The sequence below is a fragment of the Erinaceus europaeus genome, chromosome 17 (assembly GCF_950295315.1).
Source record: "Erinaceus europaeus chromosome 17, mEriEur2.1, whole genome shotgun sequence".
NCBI classification, from domain to species: Eukaryota; Metazoa; Chordata; class Mammalia; order Eulipotyphla; family Erinaceidae; genus Erinaceus; species Erinaceus europaeus.
The window spans coordinates 77,796,105-77,810,446 of record NC_080178.1 but is presented as its reverse complement, the minus strand read 5'-3'; the positions used below and the strand labels follow the sequence as shown (position 1 = coordinate 77,810,446).

Genomic DNA, 14,342 nt, shown 5'->3' with positions numbered 1-14,342 from the left:
TTTCTAGAGCCAGGCTGAGATGCTTGTTGACAGGTGTTCAAAGCACTCCACTCACACAGCCCCACCCGCAGCCCGTCTCCCTGCCCTGAGGCCCTGCGCTGCAGCCACAGGGACCCCCTCACCACCCCGTCTCTCCAGGCCTCGCTGATGAAACCCACTGAGTTCTTCCCTCTTCCACATTAATAGATCTGCATTCATCACGTAGGGAGGGCTCGCATCATATACCTGGCGCCTAACGAGAGATCATTACATGTTACCTGAAAACTGGCTAGATGAGTGTGACCTCTGCAGAACTGGATGGTCTGCAAATGCTGGCCTGCCCTCGGGCTTTGTGATGAAGCGAACGAGAGTCCTTTGGGGAGAGCCTTTTCCCCTGTGGGTTCCCGTCACAGCTGATTCCGGCCAGATGTCTGGAGCACACTCGTTCACTGCCTGGAGCCTTCAGTCCAGCAACTTCACATGTGAACTGGAAGGTCCTAAATCATATCCTCAGAAACCACCGGTTCTCTGAAGTTCCACCTTCTGCGCTCCAAGAAAAATTTTGTTGCAGACTCCCAGAGGAGACATGTTAGGGGAAGATGACCAGAGGGCTCTAAACCCCAGTTCCACTGGGACTCAAAACTTTTGTGAAAAGAAACCTTTGTTTTCTCACTGTCACTGAGAGGGAAGAGTTCCTGGAGAACGCCTGAGGAAGCCGGGCACTCTCCTGCTTCTCTGAGGGGGAAAAAGAAAAAGGAAGGACGACTGTGGGATGATCTCTCTCCCGAGTAGAATATAGAGAATTGAAACATATGAATTTAAAAGAAAAAATATATACAGTCAACTATGATGGTTACTGTTGGAGAGAGAGGCCTAGAACTTTGGTGGTGTGGAATTATACCCCTATTATCTTTTTTTTTTTTTTTTTTTTTACTAATTATTCTCTTTCGTTGCCCTTGTTGTTTTATTATTGTAGTTATTATTGTTGATGTCGTCGATGTTGGATAGGACAGAGAGAAATGGAGAGAGGAGGGGAAGACAGAGGGGGGAGAGAAAGACAGACACCTGCAGACCTGCTTCACCTCCTGTGAAGCGACTCCCCTGCAGGTGGGGAGCCGGGGGCTCGAACCGGGATCCTTAACGCCAGTCCTTTTGCTTTGTACCACGTGCACTTAACCCACTGCGCTACTGCCTGACTCCCACCCCTATTATCTTATAGTCTTGTAAATCACCATCAAATCACTAATAATTTAGAAGGAAAAAAAAAACCTAGGGAGCCGGGCCATAGCGCAGCGGGTTAAGTGCACATGGCGCAAAGCGCAAAGACTGGCTTATGATCCTGGTTCGAGCCCCCGGCTCCCCACCTGCAGGGGAGTCGCTTCACAGGCAGTGAAGCAAGTCTGCAGGTGTCTGTCTTTCTCTCCTCCTCTCTCCATTTCTGTCCTACCCAACAACATCAAAAATAACTACAACAATATAACAACAAGGGCAACAAAAGGAAATATTAAAAAAAAAAAAAAAACAGAAAAAAACCGTGAAAGTGGGTGGTGGCTCACCTGGTAGGTTCAACCCCTGGTCGCCACCTTCAGGGGGGAAGCTTCATAACTGGTGGATGGGGGCTGCAGGCGTCTCTCCTCTCTCCCCCTCTCCCTTTCTCTAGCCCAACGGAGGAAAAGGCATCACCAGGACCCGAGTGCAGTTAGTCCTTGATTAGTTCACTACCCGAGCAAAGGAAACAACAATATTCACAGTCTCTTTGTATCTTCAGTTTTACAGACAAGAGAAAAAATCACAACGAATTGCTATAAGTTTAAAATCAAAGATGGTTCTTTCATCACACTTCGGAGTCGGTGGTTCAGTTTCATGAACCCTTGGACCAAGGAAGTAGAATATATTGTCTCAACCAACACGGTTGTTTTGTAAGTATTCTTCCTCCGTCCGTAGCTCCCTTGCTTCGTAGAGAAATGTGCTGGGCTCCTCCCTGAGACAGGTGGTCCCGGCAACGGCCATAATCACATCCTTCCACGCCACCTCGCTAATATCTAATATCCTGCGAGGCCTTGGCATTGGCAGAAGCAGGAACGTCAATAAAGGACGCGCTTCAGCTCTTCTGCCTGCACACAGGTTTTGGAGTTGCTCTGGTAAACAAGCAACATTTCCTTTCTGAGAAAGGTATTCAGTCCTTCAATGCCCACCGGCCCAGTTGCCTGAGCACCGGCAGCCAGACTGCTGCCTCAGAAGCTGCCACCTGCCAGTTGAGCGGGGCAGGGAAAGACCGCTTTCCCGGCCAGGCCTGCTCCCCGCCACTTCTTTGCCCCCCGGTGCCCAAAGGCCGGGATGCTACTATCCATCCCGTTATCAGACAGCAAGGAGCCATGTTCAGACCCCCCCCTCCACCCCCAGGTACTTCATTTTCTGGCCTGTCCAGGTCCAGAGTGGACACCGGACACCTTGGCCAAGGTGAAAGGTGCATGGTCCTGAGCAGGCCTGACTCATGATCCCTTACTGCTGGGATGTTCATTCACAGAACCAACGCCCTGGAAGGTGGGGACCCAGCCTTCCCGCAGGTCACTGCGTCCCCCCACAGCATGGACAGCATCCTGCTCTCTGGAGAAGGTAACCATGGACCGCGGGGCGCTGGGGCTCATCCGCGCAGAGCTGCCTGTGGCCACATTACCCTCCCCACAGCTCTTTGGGGGGATCCCCAGCCCCCAGGCCCCCGTGCAACGAGGGGCAGCCTGGACCCTGCAAACCCCCTGCTCCTCTCCCCTCGCGCGTGCCTGCCTGTGTGTCACCCGGTGGCTTTGTTGTAAAGCGCCCTCTGGCCCGTGGGGGGAGGAGGGTGTCTGTCTGTCGGCACTGGGCACACGTCATGCCCAGCAGGGCCCCCCCCCCCCCCGCCCCGCCACATACACACACACACTCACACTCCAGTTCCTCCTCTCTCAGGACGCCTCTGCTCGCACGGCTTCCACCCACACTTCTCCGCACCTTCACCTCCTCCACATTCCCTCCTGGGCTCCGGCTGTCTCTCCAGCTGCATCCTGGACAGTCACTTGGGAGTTTGAGTCATCTGAAATCCAACACATACAAACCAAGTCTCTCTACTCCTCCATCTGGTTACTGTTATGATGATGATGATGGGTATTTATTTATTTAGCCTCCAGGGTTATCACTAGGGCTCGGGGCAGGCACTACAAATCCACTGCTCCCACACGCCTCTTTTTTTTTTTTCTTTAAATTGGATAGGACAGCGAGAAACTGAGAGGGGAGGGGAAGATAGAGAGGGAGGGAGGGAGAGATAGAGAGAGAGAGAGAGAGAGAGAGAGACACCTGCAGACTTGCTTTGCCACTTGTGAAGCATCCCTCCTGCAGATGAGAAGCCAGGGGCTTGGTCCTTGTGCTTAGTATTATGTGTGCTTAACCAGGTTGTCACCGGCCAGCCCCCTCTGGTTGCTTATTTAAACCAGAGACCTGGGGTGATTGTGGATGACTTCACAACTTCACACACACACACACACACACACACACACACACTCCTGCTCACTCTCCTGGCAGTAGACTTCACCCAAACCAGGGCTTTCCCTCCTCACCCCCTGGTGGGCACTGCCTTCCCTCCTTGGCATGGCATCAAGCCCTCCACCCCGACTGGCACCTGCTTCTCCAGTTTCCTCGGCCACTTCCTGAGCATTCCTCCTGAGTTCCTTCACACAGCCTTCCCCCCTTCAGTCCTGCCGCGCGGCCTTGCATCCTGACTGGTCGCTGTACCTGCAATGCTCTCCTCCCTGCCCAGCTAATTCACATTCCCCTCTCAAGACTCACCTCAGAGTTAGAAACCCTTGCCGGAAGCTGTGCTGGGCTAGAGATCCACTGGATGCCTTGCTGAGTAGCCACCATCAAACTCGGCTCTGGCAAATGTCTGCCTGTCTGTCTGCCTGTCTGCCTGCCTGTCTGCCCCTGTGCTCCTCGTGGGCAGGAATGCCGACTTGTCTCTGCGACTGTGGCGTTTGGCACAGTGGGATGTAGAAGGGGTGCGGTGACAGCATGAGGGTACTGTCGTGTTAGTGCTTCAACCTCTGATCCTGGAGAGAGAGCTGAGAATTTTCCCAAAGGGCCCCGGCTCCAGGCACAACCCTAAGGTTGAACTGAGAGTGGCTCCCTGGACAAACTAGTTTCAATCTAGCCTGTAATCACACTCACGCCTCAGTTTCCCCCCTTCCCATGCTCAGATTTCTCTGTTGTAGGCGGCCCAAAGAGGACCCACCCCACCGTTCCGGGGATTCCGGGGGGAACCAGGGCCGGCGCGGGAAAGATTGGGCGAATGATCGCCGAGGAGATCATGGAGATCCACAGGCAAGTCGCCCCTTCTGGTTGCTCCGTAAGCCGCTGCTTCTCAGCCCAGGACGCTGTGTTCCCCGAGGGGGTGTCTGTGACGTCTGGGGGCTTTTGGCCGTCACGAGTCAGCTAGTAGGCGCCCGGTGGATGCAGACCAGACTCCCCACCGCCGCCGCCGCCGCCTGCCAAACCTGCAGTACATAGGATGCTTCCTCTCCTCACCCCGACCCCAACAGCAGAGAATCATCTTATCCTAAATGTCAACAGTACCAAAACAGAAAGATCCTCCCTGAAAGAAGCTAGACCCGGGCCCGGGCGGTGACAATGTGCAAGGACCTGGGTTCAAGCCCCTGGTCTCTGCCCACAGGGGAGAATCTTCCTAAGTGGTGAAGCAGGGCTGCAGGTCTCTTTCCCCTTCTCCCCCCTCCCCATAACCCTCTTTCTTTTCAATGTGTCTCTGTCCAAAATAAATAAGTGGCCAGGTGGTGGCACACGCAGTTAAGCACATATACCATGGGGAATGGTCCGGGTCCAAGCCCTTGGTCCTCCCCGGCAGGTGGAAACGCTTCATGAGCGGTGAGGGTCTGCAGGTGTCTGTCTTTCTCCCCCTTCTCTATTTCCCCTCTTCCTTCTCTATTCCTCTTTGTTCTTTCAAATAAAAGGAGAAAAGAAGAAAAAAATAGAAAAACAAGAGAGGCCACCAGGAGCAGTGGATTCATAGTGCGGCCACCGAGACCCAGTGATCACCCCGGTGGCAATACATAAATAAAGGGAACTTCTTGGGGAGGCTTACCTTTGTCACCGTGGATACACTCAAGGGACCTTTCAGTGACAGCGGTCTCCATGAACGTCCATGATCACAGGCGCAGAGCCGTGAGCTGCCACAGGGAGCCTGCCCCTGATAAAACCTTAGCTGCTTTTTATTTATTTATTCCCTTTTGTTCTCCTTGTTGTTTTATTGTTGTAGTTATTATTGTTGTTGTCGTTGTTGGATAGGACAGAGAGAAATGGAGAGAGGAGGGGAAGACAGAGAGGAGGAGAGAAAGACAGACACCTGCAGACCTGCTTCACCACCTGTGAAGCGACTCCCCTGCAGGTGGAGAGCCGGGGTTCGAACCGGGATCTTTATGCCGATCCTTGTGCTTTGCGCCACCTGCGCTTAACCCGTTGTGCTACAGCCCGACTCCCAGCTGCTTTTTTTTTAAAAAAAGATTTTATTTACTATGTTTATTCATGAGCAATGATAGGAGAAAGAACCAGATATCACTGTGGTACATGTGCTGCCGGGGACTGAACTCAGGACCTCATGCTTGAGAGTCCAGTGCCTTATTTACTACGCCACCTTCCAGACCACAAACTTTAACTTCGTCTAAACAAAAAGTTGCCAAAACAAAACAAAACAAAACAGAGCATGAGGCCAAGCATGTCCGCTCGTAATAAAGCTCTCCTCGTCCGTCCGAGAAACTGAGGGCAGGCTGTCTGGGCGTCTGGGCCTGCGTTTGAGGACTTGCCTCTACTTGGCGCCCTGGATTTGGCGTAAGCCATCACAAGGGGCTGTCCCAAGGCTTGCTTTAGGCTTGGGAGGGACTTCACGGTTGCTAAAACAAAAGTGAACCGAGGGAGCCACAGAGAGAAGCCAGTCTGTGTGAATCTGGCAAATGGGGAAGGGTGGCGCCCAGGACGTTAGGATTGCCGACAGGAAGGAATTCAGGCGAAGGAAGCTGTGCCCACGGCCACCCGACTGACTCTCAGAGCTGGTGGCCGGGCTTGATTTCCAGGCAGCCACAGACGGAGGGCATCTGTGGCTGTCAAGATGGATTGACTAGTGGAGGGAGGGGCATCACTGCTTTATGTGACGCCGGGCCTCAAACTCAGGACTTCACACTCCCACTGCACCACATCCTGGGTCACCGTGGAGAGGCACGTAGCTCAGTGGGCAGCACCGCTCTGCTCCAGCCCTCCAGGGGTGATGGATGTGACTGCTGCTACACTTCAGGAAGGCACGTGGGAGTTGGGTGCAGTGATGGTCGGGTTCTGCACCCCGGGCCTGGAGAGCTGCTGAGAACAGTGTGAACGTCTCTGATCTCAGGGATCTTACAGTCTGTAAGAAGTCTGTTTCCTGCAGAGTAGGAAGAAGAGTTTCTGAGCGCACCAGAGGGGAGATTCGAACACGATCTTGGCAGGGCACGCTGGGGGTTTTGCAGAGAGACCTTCACGCCTGAGGCTCTGAAGTCCCAGGTTCAATCCCTAGCTCCACCATCAGCCAAAGCTGAGTAGTGCTCTAGTGTCTATCTCCCTCTCTCCTTAAAATAAATACTAAAAAAAAGAAAAAGCAGGCCTCCTAATGGTCTCAAGACAAAAGGCAATTCTAAGATGGGCACTCTGAAAAGACAATTTTTTTAAGTTTTTGTTGTTGCTATCTTTATTTGATAGAGACAGTCAGATATCACAAAGGGGGAGATAAAGAGGGAGAGAGAGAGACCTGCAGCCCTGCTTCACCACTCGAGAAGCTTTCCCCCTGCAGGTGGGGACCAGGGGCTCGAACCTGGGTCTTTGTGCGCTGTGATATGTGTGCTCAACCAGGTGCACCACCACCCCGCTGAAAAGACAATTTTAAGGTGGTTTCTCCGAGGAAACGTATGGTTTCCCAGACAAACACATTGAGCAATTTCTCAGTAAGCAATTTGGAGCCTCCTGCATGTGCTGAGGACACGCTATATGTTCACAGTCGTGTCATGCCTGGCACACAGTACTAGCTCCTGCTTGTGATCCAGGGAAAGATTTCGTTCACTCACGACCGTGCAGAACTAGCCACACAGACCAACAGCCAAAGCCTGCTGGGCGGTAAAGACAGAGCCGCTGCTACCCTCTCCCTCAACTCCAGCTTCACCACTAGACGGCAGCCTGACAAAAAGCCTCTGTGGATTTACAGTCCCAGGTCTTCCCTTCTCAAGTCATTGTGCCCAGACATATATTAGGCTGAGAAAGGCCTGACTGATCCCTTTTAAAAAAAAAAAAAAAAAAAAAGCTATTACCACCAGTCCTGTCAGGCCAAACGCTCGTGACTAGGCGCTCGCCTGACACCTTCCACTTCCTGACCGCTCAGGAAGCAGCCTGGTGGGGAGTCGGTAAGGAAGGACACATCCAACCCAGGCTTCCCTTCACAGGCGGTGAAGCGGGTCTGCAGGTGTCTGTCTTTCTCTCCCCCTCTCTGTTTTCCCCTCCTCTCTCCATTTCTCTCTGTCCTATCCAACAACGACAACAACAATAATAACTACAACAATAAAACAACAAGGGCAACAAAAGGGAATAAATAAATAAAATAAATATTTAAAAAAAAAAAAAAAAAAAAAGGAAGGACACATCCCACAGTCGATGGTGGGAAGGACAGAGGTTAGTCCGTTAGGTTCCCCTCCAACTCTGAAATCTAGAAACTGGCCACTTAGTGGAAACACTTCCGAAGTGAAATCCAAACCTTTCTTCAAGGACTTTTTGTCAGGGAGGTGTCTGACTGCCAAGATCTGCTTTCCAGATCTTCCATGCCTGTGAGCTATGTCCAGCTTATCACCTGTCCCGCTTTGATGCTTTGCTGGTGAACAGGACACAGCCGCTCCCGGTTTAGCGCGTCTGACAGTGGGAGAGAGAGTTCAGCTGTGACAGAGACCATGCAGCCTAAGCTCAGAGAGTCAGTCTGACCCTTCGCAGAAAAAGTTTGCTAATCCTTACTGTGAACCTTCATCTTCTCACCCCACCTTGAAATAAAATATACCAACACCCATAGCCACTAAAATAGGAAAAGGAGGGGGGTCAGGCACCACACAGCAGGTTGAGTGCAAAGCGCAAGGACTGACACGAGGATCCTGGTTCGAGCCCCCGGCTCCCCACCTGCGGGGGGGGGGGGGGGGAGTCGCTTCACAGGCGGTGAAGCAGGTCTGCAGGTGTCTGTCTTTCTCTCCCCCCTCCCCCGTCTTCCCCTCCTCTCTCCATTTCTCTCTGTTCCATCCAACAACAATGACATCAATAACAAAAACGATAAACAAGGGCAACAAAAGGGGAAAAAATGGCCTCCAGGAGCAGTGGATTCCTAGTGCAGGCCCCGAGCCCAGCAGTGACCCTGGAGGCAAAAAAGAGAAGAAAGGAAAAGGAGAAACGTGACTAATGCCTCTCGTTCTCTGACAGGATACGAGGGTCGTCCCCTTCCAGCTGCGGCTCCAGCCCCCTGAACATCACGAACACACCCCCTCCTGACGCCTCTTCTCCAGGAACCAAGAAGGTAGGCAGAGACGCTTAGCTAAGCTAACGCAGCAGGTGTAGGGTTCGGCTTCCTGCTCACATGCTAAAGCCCTGGTCCAGGGCCTGCTAGCCAAGTACTGAAAAAAGAGGGGGGTGGCAGTCATTGCAATGGCAGTCTGAGTTGCTGAAACAAGCTGGACCCTTTCCCCCTGTGCCTTGAAGATAAATGCGTTGCACAAAGCGGGGGTGGGGGTGGGGGGTGGCAGGGTGACGGGGGGGGGGGGTGGCGGCGACAGCATATTGGCCGCGCTTGGGAGACTTGCTGGCACCTCCCGGAGTAACTCCACCTGAGTGGAAAGGCAGAAAGAGCCTTCCAAGGGATGGGAATTGGTCCTGGGATTGATGCGGCGACTCCAGAATTCCCGTGAGGGGCGGATTCGGGGGAATCTGAGTGCCGCCCGCTGCCTTCTGACTCGGGATCCTTTCCCGCGGCTGCCAAGTCAAAAGGGTTCTCACGGTCAGGCTAAGGTGTCACCCTGCGCAGGCTGACACAGCGCTGGCGGTGCTGAGACGGTGCTGGCCAGAAGTCACGGGTGTGCTTGCAAAAGTCAGCACAGCCGTGCCAAAGCACAGACTCACCGTATTCAACATACACTGAACAATTAGAAGACACACACACACACACACACACACACACACACACATACACGCACGTCTGTGCCTGAGCCAGGTTCGAGCCCTACCCCCACTGCACTGCAGAAGCTTTGGTGCTGCAGGCTTTCATTTCTTTCCGACTCACTACTTCTGTCTGTCTCAAAAACAAACGAACCAAAATACCACAACACTTAAGTCAGTTTAAGAACACCCTTAAAATAGCAGTAAAAAAAAAAAATTGTGCAGCCTTTTAAATTGTGTCACAAAATCGAAATATGCAGAAGCACTTGTGCTGAATATGAATGGCCACCTCAAGGAATTGACTTGTGTGACGAACTGAACTGCTTCCTCATAGAACACTTGTTACCGTCGTAAAAGCTGTAGTTATTTAGAATCAGATATTATTACTGTGCTTTCTTGAAAATGAAGTGAACCTGCCACTTCAAAAACAAACAAACAAACAAACAAACTCATAGTATGTTTCCAGTGCTAACATTTTCACTTGAGTTTCAACAAAGTGTTGGAAAACATTGGAGCTTAAGAGATTCTTCCAACCAGACAGGTTGGGAAAGCTTCAATGTTCTAGGAGATGTAGGAAAGATTTCCCTAACTCGGAACCAGCATGTTCCAGATGACTAATGGAAAATATTTTTACGGGGTAGAGGGGGTAGTGCAGCGGGTTAAGCGCAGGTGGCGCAAAGCGCAGGGACTGGCGTAAGGATCCCAGTTCGAGCCCCCGGCTCCCCACCTGCAGGGGAGTCGCTTCCCAGGCGGTGAAGCAGGTCTGCAGGTGTCTGTCTTTCTCTCCCCCTCTCTGTCTTCCCCTCCTCGCTCCATTTCTCTCTGTCCTATCCAACAACAATAACTACAATAAAACAACAAGAGCAACAAAAGAGAAAATATGAAAAAAGTCAAAATTAAAAAATATCTATTTTTACAAAAATCAGGCAAGGGTAAAAAAAAAACATTCATCCATTCTAAGGGCCAAGATATTTACCAATGAATTTTAACATAATACGGTCTGAAAATTTCGTGATCGTTTTAGGTCCACATTACAGCTACCTTTAAGAAGCCAAGTACCAGGTCTGCAGGTGTCTGTCTTTCTCTCCCCCTCTCTGTCTTCCCCTCCTCTCTCCGTTTCTCTCTGTCCTATCCAACAACGAATTGCGTCAACAGGGGCAACGATAATAACCACAACGAAGCTACAACAAGGGCAACAAAGGGGGGGGGGGGGGAATGGCCTCCAGGAGCGGTGGATTCATGTTGCAGGCACCGAGCCCAGCAATCACCCTGGAGGAGGGGAAAAAAAAAAAAAAAAGAAGCCAAGTATATTTGAGAAGTCTATTAGAATGCCTTCATTTTCCAACTTCCTGTCTCTGGCAGGCCAAGTTCCCTTCATATTCTGAGGTTAAACAACAGGTGCAGACAAACTGAGCAGTGAAGCGAATAGAAGAATCGGGTTAGATTCTACTCAGTGAAACATATTTTCAAAGTATAAAACAGTAACTAGTTTTTTGTTTACTTGTTTTGGAGGCTATTAAATGATCTTCGTGTTAACATATCACGTTTATCTTTCAATAAGATAAACGTTTGAGTGTAGTTCCTCGACCATGAACTGTAGCGATAAAGTTGTAATGCCACCTACTGGCAAGATCTGAAATTACTGCTATTTCTGACAAGCAGCTACCCAGCTATTTCCTTACTGACAACCAGATAAAATACTTCCCAGGGATGTTTTTCTATGATGTTCAGCCAGGGGAAGGAAAACTAGAGGCGGAGATGATTCAGTCTCCGCTACTGAGAAAGGGTCATCCCCACCTGCAGGGGGAAAGCTTTGCAAGTGGTGAAGCAGTGTTGCAGGTGTCTGTTTCCCTGTCTCCCCTACCCCTACCCTCTTGATTTCTGGCTGTCTCTATCAAATAAAGTTAATTAAAAAGGGGGTAGGGGGCTGGGCGGTAGCACAGCGGGTTAAACACAGGTGGCACGAAGCGCAAGGACCGGCGTAAGGATCCCGGTTCGAGCCCCCGGCTCCCCACCTGCAGGGGAGTCGCTTCACTGGCGGTGAAGCAGGTTTGCAGGTGTCTGTCTTTCTCTCTTCCTCTGTTTTCCCCTCCTCTCTCCATTTCTCTCTGTCCTATCCAACAATGACAACATCAATAACTACAACAATAAAAACCAAGGACAACAAAAAGGGACTATTTTTTTAAAAAGCAAGATTTTGTTGCATATCTAAGGCTAAACCATTTGCTGTTGCCATTTTTCTTTTTCCCACCTGTCTCTCTCTCAACACGCTTCATTTTCTTGGTGAGAATGCAAGTGAGACTAACAGAAGCTGATGTGAAACTCTTACTCTCATTTGTAGATTTTAAACGGAGGAACTCCAGACATTCCTTCCAGTAGCCTACTACCAGGGCAGGCTCAGGAGAACCCAGGCTATCCGTATTCTGACAGCTCCTCTATCCTTGGTAAGTAGCAGTAAGCTTGCAAACAAACAAACAAACAACAACAACAACAACAAAAACAGACACGAAGTCAGCTTTTAAGAACTTCACAAAACAAGCTAGGATCTACCGCTAAGAACATTGGCACCTGGTTGATCACACACGTTACAAGGCGTAAGAACCCAGGGTCAGGGAGTCGGGCGCTAGCGCAGCGGGTTAAGCGCAGGTGGCGCAAAGCACAAGGTCGGCATAAGGATCCCGGTTCGAGCCCCCGGCTCCCCACCTGCAGGGGAGTCGCTTCACAGGCGGTGAAGCAGGTCTGCAGGTGTCTGTCTTTCTCTCCCCCTCTGTCTTCCCCTCCTCTCTCCATTTCTCTCTGTCCTATCTAACAATGACATCAATAACAATAATTAACTACAACAAAAATGAAAAGCAACAAGGACAACAAAAGAGAAAATAAATAAATAAAATATTAAAAAAAAAAAAAAACAGGTTCAAGCCCCCGGTCCCCACCTGCAGGGGGAAAGCTTTTGAGTGGTGAAGCGGGGCTGCAGGTGTCACCCTCTTCCCCCCTTCCTCTCAATTTCTGGCTGTTTCTATTCGATAAGTAAATGAAAGATAAGGTTTTTCATTTGTTTAAACCCTTAAAGTTGATTTCAGTAATTCAGTACTGGTGAAAGTCCAAGTTTTTCCTGGAATTAAAAAGAAGCTAACACAGCCTAGGCACAGACTGCTTCGGAGAGTCGATGACGGGTCTTCAGAGGTCAAAGCTGGATGGTCAGGGGCCAGGCAGTGGCCCACCTGTTAGAGGACACAGTACTGTGTGCTAGGACCTCGGTTCCAGGCCCCAATCTCCTCCTGTGAGGAGAAGCTTACGAGTGGGGAAGCAGTGTTGTAGCAGGTGTCTCCTGTTCTCTGTCTCCACTTTTTGCTCAATGTCTCTGTCCTATCAAATAAACAAAAACAGAAGACATTCAATACATAAAATAATGGCCTCCGGGAGTGCTGGATTCACCATGTCTGAGCCCCTGCATTAATCCTGGCGGCTGGCGGCAGCAAAATGATAAAATGGTCAACAAGTCCAGTCCTTACTCTTAGCTTAAATGAAGAGTTTCCTTACCTAGTCCCCTTTGTCATTTTCTGGAACTTTTTTCCAGATTTTTTTTTTTTTTTTTGGCCTACCTTTCTTTTTAGAACTGGTTTAATCAGAATGTTACAATGAGATCAACTTTAAATGTTTTTAATCTTCACTGATTTTTTTTTAAAAAAACTTTACTTCCAAAAAAACTTTTTTTTTGGAGGGGGGGAGGAGATAACATAATGGTTATGCAAAACAGACTCTCATGCCTGAGGCTCCAAAAAGCTAAGTTTTTCCTCGGAAAAGCACCAGCGTTAAGATAGGGCAATACGTGGTCCGGGAGGTGGCACAGTGACAAAGCTTAGGACTCTCAAGCATGAGGTCCTTGAGTTCGATCCCCGGCAGCACATGTGCCAGAGTGATGTCTGGTTCTTTCTCTTTCTAATAAATAAATAAAATCTTAAAAAAAAAAAAAAAAAAAAGACAATTCAGCCCCTGAAGAAAAAAAACGGGCTCTCACCTCCCCCCAGTTAAGTATAGTCTGACTCTGTGTCCTTCAGAACTGCTCACACACTGCAGCATGTCGGCATCGTCACTGACCCGTCTCTCTCCTGCCCCACAGGCGAGAACCCTCACATAGGCACAGACATGATAGACAACGACCAAGGCTCAAGCAGCCCCAGTAACGACGAGGCGGCCATGGCTGTCATAATGAGCCTCTTGGAAGCAGACGCCGGGCTGGGTGGTCCTGTGGACTTCAGCGACTTGCCATGGCCGCTGTGAACGTTGCCGTGGCCACCGCTACGCTCTCCATCACTATCGAAGTGCATTGCCGGCGGGGTTTTACAGTCTGTGAAGCTTACTGGATAAGGAGACGACAGCTTTTGTGGACTGTCTTCATAAAAGCCACCTCAGAGCCCCTGACGGAAGTCAGTCTTGCCGTGTGTAACTTCAGACAGAGTGGAAGCAAGCCTGCCCTCGCCGTTTCTTCATCGCCGGTCGGTCGGTCGGTCATTGGGCTCGCTGTGAATAGCTTGCAGTCATTGTATATTTTGGATTCTGTTTGTGTTGAATTTTCTAATCATTGCGCACAGAAGCATCATTGGTAGCTTTTTATACGTGGACAGTCATTTCAGATGGATGGTGTTTTTACACTACAAACAAGTCCCCCCATGTGGATATTTCTTAGACTAATTGTACCATAAAGCTGTTTATTCTTCCTTGTAAGAACCCTTTACTATAAATATGGGCTAAAGTATGTATTAGACAGGTAAATATTTTTAATAAATGTCTCCCTTGTTCTATAAATACTTTCCACACTTTACATAATCACCGCAAGTCCTACAGCCTAGTTGAGCAAGGACTTCCTGCAGTGGGGGGTGATCTCCACCACTCCGCCATTCACGGTCCCGTCTGGCCTGGCAGCAGTTCTGGGACCGGCTTCAAGTCTCGCTGTGTTAACCGTCCGTGTCAACTGCCATTTTAATCCGCAGGAAAAAGATCTAGGCTCACACACTGCAGCACCATCGGCTCTGAACACCTGGAACCCAGTAGAGTTTAGCAGCCGACACAGGTCGGGGGGTGGGGGAGGATGTTCTGGTAGCATTCTGGAGCACTGGGGC

General features: G+C 50.2%; 1 protein-coding gene across 22 annotated transcripts in view; it reads left to right on the top strand.

Moving 5' to 3' along the window:
• BMAL1 (basic helix-loop-helix ARNT like 1) overlaps positions 1-14,028 on the top strand; it is a 116,808-nt gene extending 102,780 nt beyond the window's left edge. For 13 of the 22 annotated variants that reach the window (XM_060177128.1, XM_060177141.1, XM_060177137.1 and 10 more), the window contains 6 exons: positions 1,748-1,898; positions 2,507-2,595; positions 4,209-4,332; positions 8,494-8,587; positions 11,564-11,666; positions 13,343-14,028. In XM_060177128.1, coding sequence (XP_060033111.1) covers positions 1,748-1,898; positions 2,507-2,595; positions 4,209-4,332; positions 8,494-8,587; positions 11,564-11,666; positions 13,343-13,503 — 722 coding nt within the window. In that variant the 3' untranslated portion in view covers positions 13,504-14,028. The remainder of the gene's footprint in view (positions 1-1,747; positions 1,899-2,506; positions 2,596-4,208; positions 4,333-8,493; positions 8,588-11,563; positions 11,667-13,342) is intronic. The other 9 variants (XM_060177139.1, XM_060177138.1, XM_060177132.1 and 6 more) reach the window with 1 other exon arrangement.
• The last annotated feature ends 314 nt before the right edge of the window (positions 14,029-14,342 follow it).